Below are 25,650 nucleotides of genomic sequence, written 5' to 3' on the forward strand. Positions count from 1 at the left end.
TTGCCCTCAGAAATACCCACAGCCTAAAGGGCAGAAGAAAAAGAAGATAGTGAAATATGGCATGGGTGGACTTATTATCTTCTTCTTGATCTGCATCATCTGGTTTCCCCTTCTCTTCATTTCATTGGTCCGATCTGTCGTGGGTGTGGTCAACCACCCCATTGACGTCACAGTAACTGTCAAGCTGGGTGGATATGAGGTAACACGATCTTCTTGTTTCTTGGGTATTGATAAAATTGCTCCAAATTAAGTTGATGTTAATAAATGATTGATTTAATTTATTGTTATTAGTTTCTGTCAAACACATAATAATAATAACAAATAATTAACAGACAACAGAAAGCAGAAAACTAAGAACATAAACTGGCACATTTTAAGGCTGTACTGATTGTGATGAGGGATTAAAGTGGAGTTTGGATCGTAGCCAACCCCAAATGAAACTCTCTCTGGATCACTTTAAGTCCTGGATATGGTTACAAGACAGGGAACCTCTAACCAGTCACAGTGGCTGATGGTTTTTCCTTCCCAGTGTCACATGCTTGCTCCCACGTGCTGTCTGGCTGCTGTAGGGTCCTAACCTTTTCATCCTTCTTTCCTATTTAATATTAACCCTTTACAGCCGGTCAGAGCAGCACGCTCCGTTTTGCGTAACTATTTTTAAATCCCTGTAGAACCGGAACCGCGTAAGCTAGAGCAATAATTTTTTTTGCATATGAAACCGGAGGAGTTGTACTTACATCTTATGCCATCAGCTTGTCCTCGGTCACAGTTTCCTTCCACATATAGCTGCAAAAACTGCATAAAAAGCACTTGCAGCAACAAAAACATAATATTCCAGAAACACGCTTTGCCGATCAGATCAGCTGTTCATAACACTTCCCACATTGAAACAGACATCAGGGCGAACGATCGCATGTCTGCCATTATCTGCCCGAAACCGGAAGTGATGTCATTTTCGCAGAAATTGAAGTTTTTTACTTGTAGGACTTAAAAGCCTAAACTGGTGTTTTTATAAGTCATGTTTGACTTCATGCTTTTCTGAATAGTTTCTGGGATGTTTAGAAGTCGAATTGCACTGATAATAGTTTATTTTGATGCTGTTTTCTTTGCAAATTTGCATCATAGGATTGTTTTTCGTTTTTCCTGCAGTATATAAAAATTGGTGTATTTCAAAAATAAAACTATGAAGACACTCAAAATAAATTTCCTGTGGTGGGAAACTATTTTGTGCAACTTTTTTGTATTTACAGTTTTGAGGGATAAGCCTCTTAAATTTCTCTAACTAGAAATATATGTTAAAAAAACAAAAACGATTTTCAATTTTTTTGTAGTTTATTGCACTTTTTTTTGCAATTTATGTAATTACTATGCACTTAATGCAGACATATTATTAAAATATGGGCTATAATGGTTGTATTGATGTATAGCAACTTGAAATGCTCCCAAAAATGGCTCCACAGCATGTAAACATATAATATAAGCTCTGGCGGACTTGGTTGTATGGTAGGTCTTAAAGGGTTAAGCGTGTTGAGGCGACTGTTGTTGTGATTTGGTGCTATAGAAGTAAAATTGAATCGAGTTGAATGCCCTCTTTCAAAAGTTGTTGTTTTTACCTTGATTTTCCTGAAATGTGCCAAAAATAATTGTATTCACTGATGTAAACGCTGTCATCACCGGTGAGCCTTCACATTCTGCACATACGAGGCTCTGCTCTGACTCCAAACTGGGAATGATCAGCTGTGTTTTCCTTCTGTGTATCCAGCCCCTGTTCACCATGAGTGTGCAGCAGCAGTACATCAAGCCCTTTTCAGAGGATGAATATGACCAACTCGCCAAAGAGTTTGAAGACAATGCTGTGCGTATTTCAGTTTGGTTTACCTCAATGTGCTACAATTACTACAGTGTTACAGTATCTGCATCTCTAGCTGTTCTGTGCTCACATCAATTTATCTCTGCATGCTCTGTGTCACTGTGTAACCACACACCTGTGTTGTGTTAAGAGCATGAATTGTAAATAATTTAATTTCACATCCAGTATTTAATACCACTAAATCCCGACAGACCAACCGTAACGTTTACCCTCCGTCTGCTCCATCCCCAGCTCGCTGTTTAGTCTAAAACATTTTCTCCCTGTTGTTTTTGTTTTGGTTGATTTGTCATTAAAACCTTTTTCTTCCTTTGCGTGTAGGTCGCCATGCAGTTCATCATCCTCTACAGTTACGAGGACATTGTGACAGCCATGATCGAGGGTAGTTCTGGATCTGTTTGGAGGATCAGTCCCCCGAGCAGGCAGGAAGTCATTAAAGAGTTACTCGGTCCTGTTGACCTCACGCTTCGTCTGTCCTGGAATTTTCAGAGGTAAAACAATATTCTTCATCTAAGCAACATTAGAGTACATGTTTGTTAGAGAAACAGTTATTGTCTACAGCCATCTCTAAACAGTGAGGCTCATTTCAGCCGGCGGTGGTGGAGATTTTGTGTTACGGCCGAGAGGCTGTGGGTGTGGGTGTGGGTGTGGACTCAAATGCAGACACAGAGGGAGCACAGTGCTTTATTTACAGTGCCCAGTTAACTTACAAAGCAGGAAACTATGAATGCTATGAACGGAGAACCATGAGGCCAAACTATGAACATGAAACTCTGAGTTATGACTAGGTGCTAGATTTCATGGATGGATCCTGGGAATGGGAAAAGGGGCGGTGGCTTGGATGGAGGTACGCAGTCACTGTAATGAGGAGACAAGCAGTCAGTGGCAGTCTAGTGAATCACAGCTGAAGGATTAGACTGTGGTGGTCAGGGCTTACGTGTTGCAGGTTAAAGTGTCATGCGAGGAGGGGGTGTCCAAGGGGTTCCGGGTGAGGAGTGTCCAGAGAGGGTCCAGAAGATACTTGGAGTGAGGGACTTGGCAGGGAGGCAGGCAGGTGTAGTCCAATGATGGAAAGGAAGCAACCAGATGACAGAACCAGCGTCCAGGCGGAGATGTGAGTAGTTTAGCCTGGGAAGTGCAACTGCCAGGTGGGTCCTATGACAAAGAAAACACGGTGAGGAGAACAGCAGTCGTTAAGGGCTTGGCGGCCTAGCACTAACGTGAGTTAGCAGAAGATCTGGCAGAGGTCTGTTGTGAATGCTGGTCTTATATGCTGGTGACTTGATTGGAACCAGGTGTGGAAGCTGATTGGAGTCTCTGCCTGAAGGTGGAGCCCAGCGGAGTGGAAACACCCCGTACTCACCCGGACCATGACATTTTGTTGATTTTACATTTGATCTACATTCCTGTTCTCACCTACAGTTCTTTAGTAACTGAAAGAACAATAGTGTGGATACAAGCAACAGATACAAGCTTTTTATAGAGGCTGACAGGGCTCATCAGTGTTACTGGTCCTCCTGTGGAGGTGGTTCAGGCATCTGACTAGGATGCCTCCTAGGTGAGGTGTTTAGGACACGCCCTACAAAGAGGAAACCTGGGGCAGACCTGAGGCCAGCCAAGATGTGTAATATCCACCCGATGGGTGGGTCGGTGGGTGGGTGAATCTGATCCTTTATCGTTGTCTGATAGACACTCACTTTTTTACAACACCACCTGCTGATGGCGAGTGGAGTAGATCTAGCTTTTATAAACAAAATAACTCATAAAATAAACAATAAAAATGGATCACAATGAAAGTGTTCTATCCGATAAATGTGAAACACATGTTGTGAATATAAAGTCTCTCAGACTTTTTTTGACGTCTCACTGAGGCTGTAAATGTTCTGCTTTTCTTTCTCGCAGGGACCTGGGTAAGGGTGGAACAGTGGAACACGCCTTTGATAAGCACTCCATCGACCTGGAACCAGGGAACCCGGTCAGAGCAGACTTGGCTTCATTACTGGTCGGCAACCGCACTGAGCCAGTGTAGGTTTTCTCTCTGGAGTGTTTACATTAATGAAAAAAAGGAATAGTGCTTTTTTTAACAGGTGCTGTCTTGTGTTTTTTCCAGGCTTGTTCCCAGTATGTTTCCTAAGTACATCCGTGCCCCCAACGGAGCTGAAGCCAAGCCAGTCGGTCAGCTGCATGAAGGTTTACAGATTTTATATTATAATGAATACGATAGTGAACAATTATTTATGAAGATTTCCACAATCAAATTATTACTATATAGTACTAATATATACGTATGATACAGCATAGTTGGAACAAGAAGCACAAAGTCACTCGCCTAACAAGTAGAACAGAGAAGAATCCTTCAATTGTCCCACAAGGGGAAGTTTGGTGGTGGGAGCTGCACCGGAAGTAGATGCAGTCAAATGGGATACTGAGTGCATGTAAGAAAAAATATCTAGTGCATATGAAATAGTTAAAGAAAGGAACAACTGGAGCTGAAAAAATCTATAAGATACGTGAGAATAATTGACATGAATAATAAAAAAAACCTGCAAAACAGGTTACAACATTAGATTTTTACGTTAAATTAAAAATAATAAGAAAAACGCACGGGAAGTATTAATATTATTGTCAATAAAATAAATTAAAAGGATGAAATATCCAAATAACTCCCAAACACAATGATCAGTGACAGCTTATTGTGAAAGATTTGAATGATTTTGTTCTTAATGTTCGTCCTGTCATGGTCGCCAAAAGTGCAAAAACTACAAAAGTGTAGGAAACTCCAAATATAAAAAGGCAACAGATGAAGATGAAATTATTGATATAGTGACATCATTTAAGTTTAAGAGATCAATGGATGATGATGGCTTTGATATGGATTTAGTCAAAGACATCACTGCATATAAGGTGAAAACATTTACCTGCAGTTTGTCATTAAAACGGTTTATTCCCTGGAAAGGTGACAATGTCAAAGGTTGTGCTGATATATAACATAAACATCTGCAGTCCTCTGAGATACTGGGACAAATATTTTGCAATAGTTTGCGTCACAAAAAACAATGTTTTGTATGCAACACTGTGGCTTTAGAGCCAACATAACCACAACACATGATTGAAATGTGTTTGTAGACTCCTGTCAGAAACAAAGAATTGTGCTTATCTTAGAGCTTAAAGAAGCTTTTGATACAGTTGATCAAAAACCCGTACTTAACTACACACATACGGGCTTGGAGGAGTCACATTAATGACATCTCTCCGCTTATTGTGTTGTGGAAGTATCTGAATGAAGTAGAAAATTCAATAAGCTGAAGACCAGGTTTAAACTATAACGCTATAATATAATAACAATGAATGTCACAAAAACATCTAAACGTGTCCTCATTTATATCATAACCATACTTTGTGCCTCTAACAAGGGGGCTGCTAATGACAAAAGAAATCTCCGTAGGCTCCGTTAAGCCATCACATTTCAAAACTCCCGCGACTGTCGCTGAAAACTGCGCCAAAAACAGTTTTACAGGAAATCGTCCCATCAAAATAAAAGCTTCTACAAACGAACAGGAAGTTGGTAGTAGAAAATGGCAATGAGTGCCAAAATAAGGTGCAAGGAAAGGCATTCAGGGTTATTTACATCATATATTCTATATTGTTCAATCATACTTACATGACATTCTGTGTGATATCTGGGGAAATGCTTATAAAACACAAATCCAGTATGCGCTCATCTTGCATAAACAAACCATCAAATACACTTTTTATTAAAAGAAATCCTCCTGAACTTAAAGACTTGGTCGACCTTGGAGCTGCACAAATAATGTATAAAGCAGCAAACAAATATTTGTCCCACAACATGCAGGACGTCTAATGCCGACTCATCGTGACCTGAGCCAGTGGTTAGTAAGGACTAATGTCAAATCTCACAGCATCACACAGGAGTGAGTATGTGGAACAAAGATCCTTTGATAAATCAGCACAACAGTTCAGTAAAAATCCCTCACAGAGTTGTAGGAAATCTACATGTGTGGGTCACAGGCTTTCCATCCATGCTCCAACTCAGAATCCCCCAAAGTGCATTTGGAGTATTTGGAGTGTACCTCAAACACTAGGCAAAATAAAACAGTCACCGGCTCGATGTCAGCATCCAGATATTTTACTCCTTAACATATGTGATTGTTGTCTTATAGGTAATGAAGCTGGATACATGGATATAACCCTGTCACTAAATAGCAGTGGGAACCAGGAGTGGTGGGACATTGCTATTGCGAACTGTTACTCCTCAGAGTGTGGTGTACTGCCCATGGTCATATTCAGTGACAAAGTCAGTCCTCCCAGCCTGGGCTTCCTGGCAGGATACGGGTAAGAAACACACAACTACCAATGTAGGAGTTTCAACTGAAACAGTTCAGTTGAATTTTATTTATATAGCACTAAATCACAACAATGATTGCCTCCAGATGTTTATATTGTAAGGTAAAGCCTACAATAATACAGAGGAAACAGATCCCCCCAATGAGCAAGCACCTTGGCAACAGTGGGAAGCAAAAACTCCCTTTTGACAGGAAGAAACCTCCAGCAGGAACAGGCTTTAAATGCTTTATGTACTAGAAGTAAGTGTGAGAGTGTAGAGCTCTAACGAGGTGATACTGTGTGCTGCCTCACAGCGAGCAGGCTCATGGTTTCAGACGCTGGCTGGCATCCCTGTGCAGACTTTGTATGTTCTCCTCATGCTTGTGGGGTTCTCTAGTGTTCACAATCCAAAGACATGCACGTGAGGTTAATTAGTGTTTCATAAGTGTATGTGGGGCAGACAAAGTCCTTAAAGATGTGACGAAATCAGCACTGTGTGAATGAATGTTTTACGGTGTAATCTGAGTGTCATTAAGACCAAATAATCTCGATATTCAATTCAAATCAATTCAATTTATTTATATAGCGCCAAATCACAACAAAAGTCGCCTCAAGGCGCTTCATAGATACAGAGAAAAACCCAACAATCATATGACCCCCTATGAGCAAGCACTTTGGTGACAGTGGGAAGGAAAAACTCCCTTTTAACAGGAAGAAACCTCCGGCAGAACCAGGCTCAGGGAGGGGCGGGGCCATCTGCTGTGATTGGTTGGGGTGAGAGAAGGAAGACAGGATAAAAGACATGCTGTGGAAGAGAGACAGAGGTTAATATAACTGTCAGTCTCTTTCTGTTTACTCGCACTGCTGCTTTACAAAAAAGAAGTTATAATTGCATTCAGGAAACTAAAATGCTGTTATAAGTTGCTTTTTTTTACTGGCTGACTTCAGTGTAAACATGTAATAAAAATAAATACATTAAAAAAACACCCAGCACGCCCCTGTGGCCGGTCTATCCTTCAAGCTCGGGTCCTCTACCAGAGGCCTGGGAGCTTGAGGGTCCTGCTCAGTATCTTAGCTGTTCCCAGGACTGCGCTCTTCTGGACAAAGATCTCCGATGTCTCCGATCACCACTGTGACCACTGAATGAATGAAGATAGATATAAATAAAATATAATGTAATGTAATTTTCCCCTTCTTTCCAGTATCATGGGGCTGTATGTGTCCGTGGTCTTAGTCATTGGGAAGTTTGTCCGTGGCTTCTTCAGTGAGATCTCCCACTCCATCATGTTTGAGGAGCTGCCCTGTGTGGACCGCATTCTCAAGCTCTGCACTGACATCTTCTTGGTAAGTGTGCGCTGCATGTATGATTACACACATGCATTTAATGTAGACTCACCAATAACAGAGAATAATTAAAGTTATATAATTAAATACACATCGAAACAGTCGTGTCTGGAGCAGCGATTCTTTAAAATCCACGTCTGTGTTTCAGGTGCGTGAGACGGGGGAACTGGAGCTGGAAGAGGAACTTTACTCCAAACTGATCTTTCTCTATCGATCTCCTGAGACTATGATCAAATGGACTCGGGACATTATCAGTCAACACCGAGACGGGCAATGATTGACTGCCTGAGAAATCATGTTTCCTTGGGATAAACTACAGTAAAGCACGAATGCAAAGGTGTCCAGGAGACGATGCACAGAAGGGGATTGTTGAGAACACTCCACACTTACCAAGTGGACACAGCAGACACACAGACCCTAACCCTCCACATGCTGTGGCATATTTGCAGCTCTCTGACAACTTCAAACTAAGCATGCTCAGTACAGAGTGGACAGGAATGAGAGTGGAACTGCAGTTGATGGGATTCATGACATATCTGTTGTGCAAAGCTGGACATCATTTCCCTGGAAGGCAAAATCTGTCATATCATGTTGTGTGCACATGTGTGTGTGTGCACGTTACACTGTAGGTGGAGGCATTTTGCAGACAAAAGCCAATGATAAGAAGAAGCAGCTGAAGTCTCTGCATCTCTATGCTACATCAAAATATGCAAACTATAAATTAGAAGTATACCAAAATACATCGAATGTGTCAGCTGGTCACTATGTTAAGTTAACGAGCTCTTTTTCATTGAATTACCATCATTTACAAAAATGCAAACAGCTTAAAATCCACTAAAAGACTACAAATCCTGAACGATTCATTCGATGAGCTGACTGAGAAGTTGGACTCATCAGGCCACGCCCCCCTGTCCTCATCACTCTGTGATTCTGTAACTCTGATGTTTTTATGTGTACGACCATGCTGTGCATGACGCTGACAAACAGTCTGCCAAATGTGAAGTCAGTTCATGTGAACTCCCTGGAATTAACTTGGTGCCACAATAGTACAATACCCGTTTATACATTATGGTCAAATATACATCATAAAACACTAAATTTCCAGGTTAAAAAACTGTCACTATTTATTCTGTTCATGCAAACATTGTTGCCATTGTTTTTGCTGATCCACACTGTCTTTACAAAACAATCATTTCTTTACTTTCAGGGGGAGAGCGCATATGTTTTCTTTTTGTTTTTTGATATTAAAGTACCTGTTTCTACAAAAATAGAGTTCTTGGTTTTTACATCCCAGCCAATGACAGACCAGGGAAATGGGCTGAATCTGCGATAGTGTCATTTAAACAGTACTCGTAAAAGAAAGTTACTTTTCATCAGTGAAGAAGGAACATGGATGCTAATATGGATGTTCTATTTTGGGGGGGTTAAAACTTAACCCCCCCAAAGTTCAGTCTGAACTCAGTCTGGACATGTTTGTTATCATAAGTTGTCAGATTACTCTTGAGATAAGAAAAATATTGTAAATTCAAGTGTCTTATAGTAGCTGACGACTGAAAGGTTCAGAACATAGGAAGAAGTCCACCTGTGTGTTCTAAGAGGTCTAAACGATGTCAGGTGAGTTTTCCAAATTCTAACGTTCCACCAACATTCTACAACAGAGGTCCCCAACCCCCGGGCCTCGGACCGGTACCGGTCTGTGAACAGTGTTGGGAAGGTTACTTTTAAATTGTATTCCATTACAGATTACAGAATACATGCCCCAAAATGTATTCTGTAACGTATTCTGTTACGTTACTCAATGAGAGTAACGTATTCTGAATACTTTGGATTACTTAATATATTATCATGCTGTTTACAACTACATGAATGTACTATTGCTGTGATTTATTACTGTTACTGAAGGTCCGCGGCTCCGAACCGTAGTAAAGGGACCTCTGGCTAATACGGTGGGTTCTGTGTCGGCTCGTAGCTGAAAACTAGCTTTACTTTGTTGTCTGGGTCACTTTGCTAGCAGAGACAGAGAGAGGTGTTGAAAGGCTGCTCCAACAGAACTTATTGTTTCGGAGGAAAACACGAACACGGTGTACAGTCGAGTCTTAATAGCTTACTTACAGCTGGGCTCGTCAGGCTCTCTTCTTGGCTGCAGTGGTTATTATTATATTTACATGCTTCCAGCTCCCGTTTTTGCTCGATGACAGCTCGTACTTTTCCTTTTTCTCCCTCCCTCGCTCACAGACACATAACGGGTATGGCAGTCCATTCTCCCTGCAGCACGGACTACACTGCCCATGATGCTACATTCTTTAGAGCTATACCTGTAGCATTCTGCCTGTTAGCTTAGCACAACAACAACAACAGGCGCTCTCTCACCCAGGAAACACGCAGAGAGAGAGCGTCACCCTGTAACCATGGCAACCGTAACGCTGCCGCCTGGAACAACAGAACGTAGCTGTCAAACAAAACCCAAACAGTCCTGACCCGCCACAATATGAAACAGGGAAGTACCGCCGTGTAATCCATTTATTTCAACAAAGTAACTGTATTCTAAATACCACCTTTTTAAACGGTAACTGTAACGGAATACAGTTACTCATATTTTGTATTTTAAATACGTAACGGCGGTACATGTATTCCGTTACTCCCCAACACTGTCCGTGAGTCGTTTGGTACCGGGCCGCAAGAGTTGAGGCTCAGGTGTGAAATGTATAGTTTTCAGGGTTTCAGGTGTGTTATGAATGAATCTTCTTTTTTTTGGTACTGGTACTAGTTTTATTTTGTTGTATTTATCCGCGACACCTTAAAGGCCGGTCCATGAAAATATTGTCGGGCATAAACCGGTCCGTGGCGCAAAAAAGGTTGGAGACCGCTGTTCTACAATACACCATTTTATTAAATAAATATTTAATATTTATTCAGGAAACACCAAAAACCCCATGCACAAAGATTCCCCACGCTCCCTCTGCCTCTCCCGGAACTTTTAAATGGTGTTTGGACCCCGAAACATTTGCCCAAACATCCTGGAGAGGACACAGAGGTGATGAGATTACTCACCTGTCTTTCCTATGGAATAGTCCAAGTGGTAGCAGCTTTAATTTCCCACTCAACCATAAATCGATGGTTCTTCAACGTGATTGTTGTCACCTTGTCAACTATAAATAGATCAACAATCAAGGATGACAGAACAACAGTGAATCAATGTTATTTCAATGTCAGTGTCAGGTTTCATCAGTATTTCAATGTTGTTTCAACATTGGTTTTGTGTTGACATTTCAATCCTGACGATTCTGATGGTTCAGATGGAAAATCAACATCTGTTCAATGTCTCCTTGCTATCTGGGCTCAGCAGCTACTTCTTTGCAGTACGTTAGACTTTGCACACACGTGCATTAGTTCTCCTTCATACTGGGCCTTATTTGCTCCCAGTAACAATTCTTTCCTCCGCACTGACAACCACCACATTTGTTGATGAGGAGCAGCCGTGCAGGAGCCGGAACAAAAGGCTACCTGCTAATTATTAAAATACTCAATAAATATTCAATAAATGATTAAACCTCTTGTGTGCAAATGTTACTGATGTGCAAACCTATGGTTAAATCGCTGTGCTAAATAAAGTGCTGTACAAATTATAATACAAATAAAGATAGTAAGGGAGTCCTCCTCCTTACATGCCTACATGGGTTCACTCAGTCTAAAATCATGCATGTTGGGTTAACTGACCACTCTGAAATGTCCAGATGTGTGAATGTGAAATATTATTTGTGTCCCTTTATGGGAAGCAGATGCCAGTAAATTTTATTTACTGAAACACAATTGCTGGTTCTGGGCAAAACATTTAGGCGTCAGCAAGGTCTGTCCCCATAAAACACTGCAGAGCTGTTAGAGTTGTAGCTGTGACCTGTTGGACCTTATTATAACCATATAGCACAGGCATAAGGAGAACACGTAAACATGGCAAAGAAACGGCCACGCCAGCCAGGAAATTAGACCTTCTTGCTGCAAGGGGACGATGCTGATTTTCAACACGGCTGCCCAGCGACCCGCTTTGTTCTGCTTCCCCAAGAACAACTTCAGGTGCCGAGAGCGGATCCAGTGATTGTTTCAAATAACCGGACTTGTGATGTTTTACTGTCGTGAAAAAGTGAAAGATGCGTGTGGGCACATTACCGTTTAGTTTGTGGGTTACAACAGAAAATGATACACATGTTCCCACGTGCTACTGGACAAAGACAAAATCCCTAATAAGAGGATAATCACGCGTCTAACCTCGACTGTAATGCTCAATATTCTCAACAAGGAAACGGCTCTGTGTTTGTTTCCAGACGTCCTCTAAATATACTGTTTGCTCTGATTGTTGCACATCGCCAAAGGTTCTGTCTGCTGGAAACAGAAACACAGCTTTGAGTACATCACCTAAAATAATTGTCTATTTTGTCCCCCCTCTTAACCTTAAGAGTACTTTAATGTACTCACTATGTACTCAGAAAGCTGTGAATGGTAGTCCATTGTTAGTCAGTGGAGCTGGTTTCAATCATTGTGCAAATGTGCTGTTTATAAGGTTGGAAACCTGCAGTCAGCTGAGACTGAAGATGTCTCCTGATGAGTGAAACGTTTCTCCCACTGAAAACGTCCACATGAACAGGATGAACTTAGATCCTATTCAGACATCCTTCACATCTTGGTTTGCACAGAGGCCTTTAGAGGCCACCTGCCTTCAAGGTTCCTCACTTTTGCCACAGGATTCAGAGCTTTTTGTTGTATTTACTCACCTGAACATGTTCAGACACTACAAACAACTTCAGACCTCCCTGAGACCACGAGTGATGAAAATTCAGAGGTTGTTAACCTTGAAATGAGAGAAACAAGGTTCCTGTTCCAGTTACCAGAGCAACAGACTTCTGATGTTACCTTTTATTTAGTTACATTAAAAACAAACAAAGATAATCCAGTTAAACAGCATTTTCTACACTAAGATGATTAACAGTTATTAGCTGGAACCCTGGCATGACTCAGCATCCTCTGCAGTGTCTCCTTAAAAAAAGGAAACACACAGTAGAAAAACACAATTTAGATGAGTATCTAAAAGTGATTCACAAAGAGCTATTAACCTTGTTTTTGGAAAGGCAGGGTATTGTTATATCTTTGGACACAAACCAAAGGTCATCAACTACAATTATTGCACTCAGAAATGTTTCGATCTACAACACACTGGTTTAAAGGTTTAACTGATCACAACATTCTCGATGCAATAAAAATTGTTTGAGATGTTTCTCTTCCACCATCACCAAGTGATCTTACGCGATTGTTTCATAGAAGTAATCTGTTACCCCAGTAATGTTTCCAAAACATGTCAAATGGTCTACCTTTCACATCACATTATAGGATTTAAAAAAATCCCCAAAAAGTCGCAGACCACAGTGGACATTAACAACTGAAACCCCCTCAGAATGGCACAGTTAAAACCTTTAACCCTACAAGGAATGCAGGAATTTGAAGAGTTTCAGTCAGGTTTCAGAGTTCATCACAGCACAGAAACAGCTTTAGTGAAGGTTACAAATGATCTTCTTATGGCCTCTGACAGTGGACTCATCTCTGTGCTTGTCCTTCTTGACCTTAGTGCAGCGTTCGATACTGTTGACCATAATATCCTGTTAGAGCGATTAGAACATGCTGTAGGTATTACAGGTATTGCACTGCAGTGGTTTGTATCATATCTATCTAATAGACTCGAATTTGTGCATGTAAATGGAGAGTCCTCTTCACACACTGAGGTTAATTATGGAGTTCCACAGGGTTCAGTGCTAGGACCAATTCTGTTTACATTAATCATTCTTCCTAGCTTCCTAGCTTGGTTTCCAGGCTGGACTACTGTCACTTTTATCTTAAAAAGCTCATTGTACTGTATCATTGCATACAGATGCAGGCTTATCTGTGGGTCCTGGGGTATTTAAAATTAGAATGGGAAACAACCCTTAGCTTAGGTTCCAGGTTCCTCTTCTATTGAATCAAATCCCAGTTTGTGTTTCTATTTCACTTACTGTGTACTCTATAGTGATGGTAAATTTGATTCTTTTTACTGAATTGAGTTTTAATGAGTCACTCACCAAAGTGAATCGGGTTTTTTGAGTCATTTGATTCACTGAGTCAGTTGACCAGAGAGTGCAAAAAATTTACATTTTCACTCAAACTTAATTTGTTTCTCTTTTCATGTAAATCCTACTGCTAAGATGAATGATTCTAAAAACAAAAACAAAACTATTTTATAGAGCAAAAAATTTTCTAAAATTAAGCAATTTCCCATCAAAATTGCTTAATAAACATTTATTTTGTTTATTTGTATTTTATTAGTATTTTCCTTAAATGTGTCAAATATATATTTTCTCATCTAAATGTCCACTGAGCTGTGAGCCAGGGGGCGGTAATGTGCCTTAACATTGGTTACCAACCAAGAAGAAGAAGAAGCTGTGAGCCAGGAGGGAGGGGGTGAGTGAGTCCTGAGTGATTCGCTTACGCTTACTATTCAGCACAGGAGGGAGGGGGTGAGTAGCTCAAATGTGCTGTTAGCATGTTAGCAGAGCGATGCTACTGTGAATCAAGGAGCTATTTTCTTGATGTGAGCTTCTACTCAGGGTTTTTTCTTCCAGTTCAGAGCAGAAATGCTTTTGTTAAGAAACTGGCTGTTGTCCCCCCCCCCCCCCCCCAAAAATTTTAATTATAAGCTAGATATATTTCTACTAATGGAATTAGTTTGCTAACAGCAACAGGGATGAGTCAGTGAGTCAGTTGGGCTTGTGAATCATGATTCACGAGTCAGTAAAGTGATTCTCGAGTATTGAACGATTCGTTCACGAATCGAACATCACTAGTACTGTATACACCACTCTACAATAATTATTAATCTTTGCCTCTCTTCCACAGCGTGTCGTTGTCCTGCTTACTTCTCACACCCAACCAATCATGGCAGATGGCCCCGCCAAAGGTTTCTTCCTGTTAAGAGGGAATTTCTCCTTTCCACCGTCGCCAAAGTGCTTGCTCAAAGCGGAAAATATGATTGTTGGGTTTTGTCTGTATTATTGTTGGGTCTTTACCTTACAATATAAAGTGCCTTGAGGCGACTGTTGTGTGTGAAGAAAAACAAAAACTGAAAGTTATTTTATTTGGAAAAGTTTGTTTATTTTTGTCAGTCAGTTCATCCAAATTTCAATGTTTGGCCTACCAACAACAATATCTATTAAGCAGTAAAACCTAAGTACAACAGAGTAATTGGAACAGTCAGCTGAATCAAAGACACCAACATTGTGACACAGTTCAACTCCATCTGTCCCAGTTCACACAAGTCACATGTCAAAGGGAACAGATCATGTTTTATTCCAGCTCCACGAGCAGGTCTCCTTCCCCCACAGTCTCCCCCGGCTTACAGTGGACACTCTTAACCTGTGAGGACACACGTGTAGTCAAACACAAACTTTAAATAGTGCATTTACAGTTTTAGAAACACACCACTTAAACTCTGTGCTCTGGATCGCGGGTGTCAAACTCCAGTCTTTCAGGGCCGATGTCTGTCCAGACTTCCTGTTACAGCAGCTCATGAGTGCAATAAACAAACTTTTAGAAGTACATTTTTCTAAAAACATTTACTTATATAAATATATATTTAAATTTACTTGAGTAGGGTTAGGGGTTGCCTCCTCAGCATGCAGTCAGGTCACTGTAGAGTCTTGCTAATCACATATTAATTTTATTTAGGTGTGTTGCAGCAGGAACCATGGTTCGAGGACCGGAGTTTGACCCCCCGACCTAGATAATACTACTGAAATCTAGTGATGGGAGTAACTGTCACATCTCCTGTTACCTTCGCTTGCTTGACAGCAGTCAAACTGTTCTGCATCTTCATGGCTTCAATTACACAAATCTCCTGACCTTCTGCAACCTAAAAGAAAACAGAGTGTGTAAAAGCTATGGCTTAACTGTAAATTTAAATGTTTAAGAAGGGATAAGATGACTAAAAGCTACTCCTGCTGCCTTCTGTGCTCCATTTGTCAACGTGCACATATTCAAGAGATTTATTTGAAGCTCAGGCTGCCACCTACGAGCAGCGACGTAGACTCCAAATGTTTCCTGTGACAAACTGATGGCATTTTATTAATAATGGTTTTCCTTCCTTTTCACTGATTGGCCCAATCTCCTGGCTCTGTTCCCAGTGGTGACTGGACCTGCTCTTACAGTGTTTTTCTACTTTACCTGAGCAGTCAAAGCTCTTTAGACAACATGCCTCATTCACCCATTCATACACAGGGTGCTCAACCTCATTTAAGCATTACGCTGGTAGTGAAAGATGGGCAGCATCGCCAGTTTCTGAGGAATATGAATAATATTAACATGGACAATTATGAGACCTGACAGAGTAATGTGAGTGAACTGAAGATAAAAACATGGATTAAACAGATAAAACTGAGTTTGGTGTGATTGCAGAGGGAGAAAAAAAATAAAGGTTTTCTGTGGTCCATTTAAAATAAGGCCCAACAACATTCAATGACTCTGATCTATGAATATATAAGAACATGAAATGTCAAAATACATTCACAGGCTGCATTCAACAACTCACCAACTTCAACTTTGATTCTATGATTAAGAATTAAAATAATGTTGAATCTTAATCATTTCTGCACATCTGCACAGTCTCACCAGCAACATGTCAACTACAGCAGGCTTTTCCCCCCATTATGAGCTCATTAAACAGCATTTAAATGACGTGTACATATTGAATGTGTTACCGTATCTCCAGGTTTGACAGATACGGCCACAACTGTTCCCGGCATCGGTGAACGCAGGATGCTGCTCGTGTCCTCTGAAACTTTTTCTGGCATGTAGGAGTTCAACTCTGCAGCCAGCTTGGACAGAACTCGAACCTTAAACTATATTTACAAGAAAAAGAAGCGTATGGGGAACAGTGGGAGGTGTGGCACTGCAATATATCAATAACATGGAAAGTTCTTCTGATCCAACACACAAAAAAAACATATATATATATACACACACATGCAGATTTATCTATGATGCATTATGAGCATCCTGGGGTCCAGCTCAGGTACTTGGAAACCAGCGGTGGCTAGCACTCCTCAGCTATCCAACACTAAGCAAAACAGTCTGAGGACATGAGCTTTTCCACAGCCTGCTGCAGGCGACAGACTCCAAGATGAAGCTATTACTGAGTTCAGATTTGTTGATCAATCACAGGGTTTAAACTGAAATAAAGTAAAAGGATTTTATTATATTAACTTGTACAGACCAAGTCAAGCTAATAATGGTTGGGGCAGGGGTCAGCGACCTTTACGACCCAAAGAGCCATTTTATTAAAGTGTGTCGTTTATGAAATCCATGAAGCTACAGAGAAAATTACATTTTATTTATGTAATTAACACATTTTGAACTCTTAAAGAAATATAACAAAAGAAAGCTGAACTAAAATGATCCAGCAAACTAAAACTGCTGTGAGCCCCCCCCCCCCATATCTCCTTGACCTGACTTTTAAAAAGTAATTGAAAAAAAGCACTATGCTGCTAAAAAATAGATATTTGCAAAATTCTGCCTAAATATGTATTTTACCAGGTTAATGTGTGTGGCGGGGCGTGGTCTGCAAAACTGCATCGTTCCTCCTGAATCCTGGTTCGACTAACAGATGGATTCCTCCGGTACCCTGGCACAGACTTTCTTTAGGAGGCTGAGGAGTGTGATCCCCTTTACTTAAACGGAGGAACCACCGTCTGCTGGTTCTTTCCTATGCTCGCAGTGCACTTTAATACAACATGCCTCGTTCACTCATTCATGAGTGGATGCATCGGAGAGCAACTTTGGGTTCGTGTCTTGCTCAAGGATATCTGGCATACAAACTGGAGCAGCCATGGACTGAACCTTCAGATTAGTAGATGCTCTACCTGCTGACAGCTGCCTCTGGAGCCCTACAAGCTAACCAAGCTCAGTAACACTCATCCAGTTTCTGATTCTGGGATTAGCACCATGACAGGTATCGACAACCTTGTGGCAGCTTCAGCAATGGAGGTGTGGACCACGGTCGCAGGAATCGATGTCCCGAGCCGACTCTGAATGCAATCACAACTCTTTAATGGTGGGAACAGACGAGTCTGAGACTGGAGCCACTGCCAGATGTTCCCAGCACACCCTCACTATACTTTTGCATACACCAGGTTTCTCCAGCATCTCTTTCACCTGATCAAACGTTACATCCTGTGGTTATCAGTTAGCTTCCAGACACTCGCCTACATTTTGAATTATTCAGTCTTACCAAAGTGCCCAGGTACTGTAGGACAATCACTCCTGCAGCATCTCTGGAAAGGCACTAGAAAAAAGAGAGAATACATCATCTGTATTACAGCTGACATCATTATTTTGTTGTTACTGGTGAGTTTAGCACATTTCTGTTCTAAATTTGTTCTGCCAAGACGCCGTGGCCCCCAGTTTAAAAAGCTTGCTGCGTCTTCAGAGGGTCAGACAGGAAGTGACTGAACGCACTGATAAAAGCTGCACCACAGACAGACAGTGCTCTTTCTCCACCATCATCCAAGGGAATATCTTCAGGTAGAAGGAAGCTGCATGCCACTTTTTTGGTTTTACCACGTTTCCACCACATCACCATGGCTCCAATCAAGTCTTTTTACCAACAGCTGTGTTACCTGTAGCGTTCTGTGTGTGCCGTTGACTGTGAGTGGCAGCAGTGGGGAGGCCAGATTCAATGCTCCCCAAACTTCCACCTTCGCTCCATCTATCTCCACCTGCAGACACATTAACACAGTCTAACTGGAGAGCCACTCTTTCACATCACACAATGCTCACACTTAGGGATGGGTACCGATATCTGGAGCCATGATGGCACCGGTTCTGACATAAAAGGTAGTAACCAGACCGAAAAGCAGCGGTCTGGTTACTACTTTATTGCTTTATTTCGGTGCTTTTTTTTCCTGAGCTGTGATACACTTTAGATTCTAGCCAATCATTTTACGTTTCCGAGGATAGTAGGCGGGTCCAGGTACGTACGTTCTTTTAGAGCAGAGCTACAGATTAAAAATGCCCAAGGTGAAGCGGTCAAAGTCTGGCTGTACTTCACAGCAAAAGATGCAAACTCAGCAGCTGCAACAAGTGCTTTAAGCTGATACTGTGATACTGTCAAAGGAGGTAACACCTCAAATCTGATTAAACACCTGGCGACGCATAGCGTTTTTTTAAAAGCTGAGAAATGCGCCGTATTTGATAGCTTGCTGCGAGACCTCACACCGAGCACATCTACTGCGGGTGTGGTGCCTGTTATCGACCCGGAGTTAGCAACATCCCCCAAAAACCCGAAGAGGAGAGTCCTGGCCCCTAGCCCTGCCAGTGTAGCAGAAATGATGAGGATGATGATGCAGCAGCAGCCGTTCTTCTCTGCGTGAGTAGCTTCATGTTGTTCGTGTGTAATTTACGTTGAGTAGGCTAACCACGTTATTACATTAATGCATGTAAGGTGAACTAGCAAACATCATCATAGCTACATGCAGCTGTCTTCTTGTTTGATGGCAGATACTCCCTTCACCCTGGACAAAAAGGCTAAAATGACCAAAGAAAAAGTGGAAAACAGTTAAACATGAGAGGTTTTTGGACAAAGTTTGTGTTTTTTCCATTGTTTAAGCACTGCTTCCAGCCAAGAGTGATACCATATATGCCCCATAGCTGCAGAAAAGGCTAACATTGTTATCTTTTTACAAAAAAACAGCTAAACATGAGAGGTTTTTGGACCAATTTTGTGTTCTCCATTCTTTAAGCACCGGTTCAAAAGTACCGGTTTGGCACCGGTATCGGATAAAACCTAAACGATACCCATCCCTACTCACACTGTTGTGTTATTATCTGAATGAATCGGGACTTCTGATGATCACCAACAGCTTTCCAATCAAGACAAATTCTTGAATTCCTATTAACTAATCTTTAAATTCATATTAAACTTAATCTGCAGTCAAATACACTCACCTGCCATTTTATTAGACACACCCTTTCACCTGCTCGCCTCACGGCTCCGTTTCTACGTAAAAGGTCAAGTAACTGAATTTAAAGCAGTGATTATTTTCGACCTGCTGTGTGAACGTGCTGCTTCTTATTTAGCTCTTCTCTACTCTTTGTAACTTGCCTCATTCACCCATTTACTCCCATTTGCAAAAGCACTTTTTTCTATGCTCTGTTTCTGTCTCCCGACACAGTGTAGATAAACTTTGCTCCCACAGAGGTCAGTTATCATGTTAGCAGTATTACTTCCTCACTGCATACTGGATAGAAGTTTGACTCCTTGGTATCATTTTTAAATGTGCATTAAAAGCAGACATTTTGTACGGTGGAGTGGAAAGCCAGGAAAATAGTTTGTTTTTTAAATCTAGATGAACAAACAAACCCAACCTAAACTGGGACGTCTCCCCTCATCACTAAGAGGACAACGCCAGCTCTGTAGCCAAGCTGAGTTAGAGGACTTTAACTAGCAATAACATGTAATCAGACCCACCGTGGAACCAACTCCCAGTGTGGCCTGATGAGACTGACACCATCTCAGTCTTGATATTAGGCTTAAAACGTTCCTTTTTCATAAAGCCTCGTTAGGAGTCACCATGGATCAGGGTCATGTGATCCAGCTCTCAGTAATGCTGCTGTGGGCTCAGACTGGAGCACTTCCCTCCCCAGGTGTATACACACATTGTACCCATCAGTTCCCCTCTCAGCCAACCAGTCACAGCAGACGGCAGCTCCTGTCTGAGCTTTTCCTCACCGAGTGCTGTTGATAGTGTGCTGGGTTTTCTCTATCACTGCACTTACAGTACAGATGGAGCTCCTGTACACACCACACATTATTCTTCTTCACAAACAAGAGTCAACGAGTTAGTAAAATGATAAAGGAACAGAAAATAACGTTATATCATCCAGACAGGCATCACCTTTTTACAGAAGGCTAAATCAGGACCTGGAACAGGCTGCTGGTATCAACCTGCCCGTCTGTTTAACACGTCTGTGTTTGCTCACAACTCAATTCAGTTTTATTTACACAAATCACAACCACAGTCGCCTCAAGCTGCACAATAATACATACAGAGAAAAACCCAACAATCATATGACCCCTTATGAGCAGCACTTTGGTGACAGTGGGAAGGAAAAACTCCCTTTTAACAGGAAGAAACCTCCAGCAGAACCAGGCTCAGGGAGGGGCGGGGCCATCTGCTGTGCATTCACTACTTACGTTTGTCCTTTTCTCAGCTTTCTAGTGCAGCACGAATGAACGAGAACAGATGTGCTTTAATACTCACAGTATAAACGGTTCCCGATTTGCTGATTTGCACATCCTGGCGTTCCTCGCCCAGCTCCACACACAGCTCCCAGTGGCTGCGCTCCACAGGAGTGGAGGCCACCCTGAAATGAACAAACTGCTTCTTTAACCGAGGCCTCGTCGCTGCTCCTGAGCTAATGCAGTGAGCCCATAACTGACAGATGGGACACAGAATAATGGTTCGGATCTATAGATGTCAGACGTGCTAAAAGTTAATTTTAATAATAATGTGCTTTATTATCAGAACCATAAACACCAGTCCCCTCAGGCTGAACCGTGATTGACTGCACTGTGATTTAGGAGACAATTCCAGCCCTATTACTCTCTCCCCAGAATCCCATCACGTAGCACCAAACAACAAGTACATTCACCTCTGGGTGCTGAGGACCTTTGCTGAACGGAGCTCAGCAGCGATGTAGAGCACTGCTGCTGATGCCAACAGCTCCCTTTTTGCAGCTGCCTCTAGCTGATGGCCCTTAAAGCCATCAGGGTAAACCTCTGGGAGGAAGTTGGTGCTGATGTCACCAGAGACAAAGCGAGGATGAGTGATGATTTCTTGCAGGAGAGGAATGTTGTGGGTCACACCTGGAAAGAAAGCGATCCAACTTTAGAGAAATAAAACCCAACAAATGTTGTTTTAGTGACAGACTACGAACATGTACTCCACCTCTGATCACGTAGTTATCCAGAGCCTCCTCCATCCTACCGAGAGCTTCAGCTCGTGTAGCTCCGTAGGTGATCAGCTACAAGTTGATATCAGAGAATATTAATATGTTATTATTGAACCAGTCAAGTCATCAGGAGCTGCTGTGAATCGTCACTAACAGAACATCCCATAACTGAGAATGGGCACCTGCACTCTCACCGAGCACCCGTTTCCTTTTAAACACATGCACTGATTTAATGTAAGTGTTTAATTCCTGGATACGCGTGCACGTTGGTATATTAAGTGATGAGCACAATTCCTGTTCGAGGGCTGAGTACTGAGAGCAGAAACGTGCTAAATAAGAATCTTTATACAAGCACTTTTTCTTTTTAAACAACACCAGACTCTGATGAACGTGTCAAGAGCAACTTGCGGTTCAGTATCTTGACCGAGGATACCAAGCTTCTGATTAGTAGACGACCTGCTCTACAAACACCCCATCTCACCCACTGTGTCCTCAGATTCAACGAGGTGCTGGAAACAATCCTCAGATTTTGGTCCGCACTGACACAACAGCATCATGTGATCTCCCATTTCACCACATCTGCTGGGCTGAGACCTGATGAGCGTGGAGCTCATCTGAGTGCAGCGAGCTCATCTTCATATTCAAGACACCAGACTGAGGCTACGTCCACACGTACCCGGGTATTTTTGAAAACGCAGATTTTTCTTTTTTTTTTTTCTTTTTTTTTAAAACGCAGATTTTTCTATGCGTTTGCACCTTTCGTCCACACGTAAACGACGTTTTTGGTCACTGAAAACGGAGATTTTTAAAAACTCTGTTTTTGCATTTACGTGTGGACGAGAAAAACGGAGAAAACGCAGAAAATGCAGCGTCAAAGGTGTGCGCCTTTTTTGACGTCACAGCGTTATTGTTTCGGTGAAATGAATTTCTACAATACTGTTACTGTTAATTGTCTCTGCAGTGTTTAAATGCTTACATATACACACACAGTTACTGTCCCTCCACACATACGACTCGGTTCTGCTTCTATGCCCCAGCTTTGTTTACTTTTTCCCACCGAGGCTTCTAGACTTCTGATTGGCCAACATTTCTGCACGGTTAGGAATATAGCGCCACCTGCTGCTTTGGCATGTTCCTAGCAGCGTTTTCCTTCATTTCTGCCTTTACCTGTGGACGGGATTATTTTTTAAAACGAAAACGGAAAATCTCCGTTTTCAAAAATACCCGTGTACGTGTGGACGTAGCCAGAGATGATCCGAGCTTGGTGACACGATTGCTTCCAGCAGGATAACTCGCCCACAGAAGATGGTTCACTGCGTTCATGAAGGGATGGACATCGTCAGCAACAACACTCGGGTTGCCGTGGTGTTTAAATGATGCTCGGGTGGTGCTAAGAGGCCCAAAGACTGCCAATAAAATATCCCCCCAGGCTTAAACAAGCTCGGTCCAGCACACACAGACCAGGGAACACTGTTCAGCTTTGTGCAGTGTTGGTGGCGTGGTCGTCTGCTGCTGTATCTGCTTCACGGGTCGACATGTTGTGCATTCAGAGATGCTCCTCTACAAACCTTGGTTGCTGTAAGTGACCGACTTCTGTTGCATCCTATGAGCTGAGAGCTGTCTGACCTCTGGCATCATGATGTCGTGACTCTTACTGAAGGCCTGACTGAGTGCCGTTAACGTGCACGACTGACATCGCCCAACCTTTTCATTTTTATCATTGTATTTATCTTTTTTGGTCAGGATTAAATGTAGAAAACAAAGAAGCTTGTTTACGGTGACAAAAAGAGGACTTTTACTAATCTGGCCCAGGATGTAACGGGCGTTTGCGACAGCCGTCGTATCAACAGTCACCTGTGAAGCACCGACCTCCTTCAAAGATCTGATACAAATAAACTTTGGAGCTGAATGGTTACATTTGTATCCAATACATCACCGACCTTGGAGATCATGGGATCATAGTAGATGCTGATGTCACTTCCCTCCTGAATGCCGCTGTCTACACGCACCTGGAGGAAAGCAGAGTGAGCCAGGAAACGACAGCATCCGGCAGACTGTGTGTTTAAAAAGAAAACTGATCGACTCACTTTGTCAAGGTTGAGTGGCTCCTGGTATTGACACAGGCGTCCAATGGAGGGAAGACCGAAAGACTTGTAAGGATCCTACCAGAGGAAACAGGATTTTTGGGTGTTTTTACTTTTATTCGTGTTTCACTCAGAAATGATTTTGTCGGCGGACAATAATAATAATAATAATAATAATAATAATAATAATAATAATACATTTTATTTGAGGGCGCCTTTCAGAAACCCAAGGTCACCTTACAAAAAACACAATTAATAAAAGGAACAATAGTCATAAAATACATAAAATAAGTTAAAATTACAAAACAGAGCGTGACAACAGATAAAATCAGCATTAAAGCGAGTAAGCCAGTCTAAACAGGTGTGTTTTGAGCTGTGTCTTAAATACGGAAAGGGTGTCAATATTTCTTAGTGCAGGAGGAAGAGAGTTCCAGAGCCGAGCAGCAGAGCGACTGAAAGCTCTGCTCCCCACAGTGATAAGGTGTGAGGACGGAACGGTAAGATGAGTAGCAGATGATGATCTGAGAGGGCGGGAAACAGTGGTGATATGGAGCAGGTCACACAGATAAGAAGGAGCAGATTTATGGACACATTTGAACGTGAGAAGTAAGATTTTAAAGTTTATCCTGGTTTCTATGGGCAACCAGTGAAGCTGCTGAAGAAATGGGGTAATATGAGCACTTAACGGAGTACGGGTTATGATCCGAGCTGCAGAATTTTGAAGAAGTTGGAGTTTATGAAGGGACTTTTTAGGGAGACCAAATAGGAGGGAATTACAGTAATCAATACGGGATGTAATGAGACTATGGACAAGGATGGCAGCAGCATGGGGAGTAAGGAAGGGGCGGAGTCGGTTAATATTACGTAAGTGGAAGTAAGCAGACTGGGTTATGTAATTAATGTGAGACTGGAATGAGAGAGTATTATCAAGTATGACACCCAAACTCTTAACCTGAGGGGAGGGAAGGGTGGGAGAATTTTCAATGTTAATGGACGATGAGCAACGACAAGTTTGACTGAATGTAAATAAAATAAAACAAAAAAAAGATGCTGTCTTTAAATAAAGGCTTTAAATTATTTTTTAATTATTGCATTGCTTTTATATTTTCTGCAGTCCCGACTTTAGCAAAATACATTTTTTAAACAGAGTGTTGGGATCATCGTCATATTTTATGTGCTGTAATTTCAACTATGTTTGCAAAGCTGTGTGATTAAAGTGAACGAGTAAGTTCATGTGATCTCAGTTACCATTACAGGTGCACACACACACACACACACACACACGCACACGCACATGCACACGCACACACACACGCACACACACACACCTCTGCATAGACGCGGCACTCAATGGCCCAGCCATTTATTGGGATATCTTCCTGGGTGTGCTGCAGTTGGTAACCCTTGGCAACCCTGATCATCTGCTCCACCAGATCCAGGCCGGTGATGCACTCTGTGATTGGATGCTCCACCTGGAGCAAAAATAAACAGTTTATGAAGTACAGACAGGATTCAGCTCAAACCAGCCACTAAGACTGTCGGGGTCAAACTCTGCTCGGGTGTAGCAACAGCAGGCTCTCTTTAGTTTTAGTTTCCCTGTGAGGGCCGACAGACACCCTCTCCAGTTTTCAGAGAAGGGTTCAAACTTTCCTTTTTGATAAAGCATATAGTTAGGGCTGGATCAGGTGACCTCGAGCGCCTCGAGGCAACTGTTTGTCATAAATAAATAAAATGTAACTGAACCTGTAGTCGTGTGTTCATCTCCAGGAAGTAGAAGTTCTTCTTAGAATCCACTAGAAACTCCACAGTCCCAGCAGAGGAGTACTGCACAGCTCTGGCTAGTTGGACTGCTTGTTCACCCATTGCCCGTCGTGTGACTGGGTCCAGGAACGTACTGCATGGACACGACACACAAACTCAAACTCATTTCACTGAAACAAAAACAAACAGCTCCAGTCTTCCAGCCACCTTCCATTGCAAATGATTAAA

At 42.0% G+C, this 25,650-nt stretch overlaps 2 protein-coding genes across 5 annotated transcripts in view; one reads left to right on the plus strand and one right to left on the minus strand.

The window, feature by feature from the left end:
• piezo1 (piezo type mechanosensitive ion channel component 1 (Er blood group)) overlaps positions 1-8,805 on the plus strand; it is a 95,530-nt gene extending 86,725 nt beyond the window's left edge. For all 4 annotated transcript variants that reach the window (XM_087837521.1, XM_087837522.1, XM_087837524.1 and 1 more), the window contains exons 47-54: positions 11-199; positions 1,763-1,855; positions 2,189-2,358; positions 3,770-3,892; positions 3,978-4,057; positions 6,049-6,220; positions 7,414-7,555; positions 7,704-8,805. In XM_087837521.1, coding sequence (XP_087693647.1) covers positions 11-199; positions 1,763-1,855; positions 2,189-2,358; positions 3,770-3,892; positions 3,978-4,057; positions 6,049-6,220; positions 7,414-7,555; positions 7,704-7,832 — 1,098 coding nt within the window. In that variant the 3' untranslated portion in view covers positions 7,833-8,805. The remainder of the gene's footprint in view (positions 1-10; positions 200-1,762; positions 1,856-2,188; positions 2,359-3,769; positions 3,893-3,977; positions 4,058-6,048; positions 6,221-7,413; positions 7,556-7,703) is intronic.
• A 5,895-nt stretch (positions 8,806-14,700) lies between these two features.
• The window catches only part of pcca (propionyl-CoA carboxylase subunit alpha), a 31,343-nt gene continuing 20,393 nt past the window's right edge, over positions 14,701-25,650 (minus strand). The window contains exons 12-23 of the mRNA XM_087837438.1: positions 25,405-25,555; positions 24,990-25,133; positions 23,665-23,739; positions 23,518-23,586; positions 21,574-21,649; positions 21,278-21,491; positions 20,887-20,989; positions 18,244-18,342; positions 17,856-17,909; positions 16,327-16,467; positions 15,405-15,482; positions 14,701-14,986 (exon numbers count right to left, since the gene is read on the minus strand). Of these exons, the coding sequence (XP_087693564.1) occupies positions 14,918-14,986; positions 15,405-15,482; positions 16,327-16,467; positions 17,856-17,909; positions 18,244-18,342; positions 20,887-20,989; positions 21,278-21,491; positions 21,574-21,649; positions 23,518-23,586; positions 23,665-23,739; positions 24,990-25,133; positions 25,405-25,555 (1,273 nt within the window). The 3' untranslated portion in view covers positions 14,701-14,917. The remainder of the gene's footprint in view (positions 14,987-15,404; positions 15,483-16,326; positions 16,468-17,855; positions 17,910-18,243; positions 18,343-20,886; positions 20,990-21,277; positions 21,492-21,573; positions 21,650-23,517; positions 23,587-23,664; positions 23,740-24,989; positions 25,134-25,404; positions 25,556-25,650) is intronic.

This window comes from Neolamprologus brichardi, unplaced genomic scaffold, assembly GCF_056152115.1.
Source record: "Neolamprologus brichardi isolate AB-2024 unplaced genomic scaffold, ASM5615211v1 NODE_ptg000033l+_length_6344489_cov_1, whole genome shotgun sequence".
NCBI lineage: Eukaryota > Metazoa > Chordata > Actinopteri > Cichliformes > Cichlidae > Neolamprologus > Neolamprologus brichardi.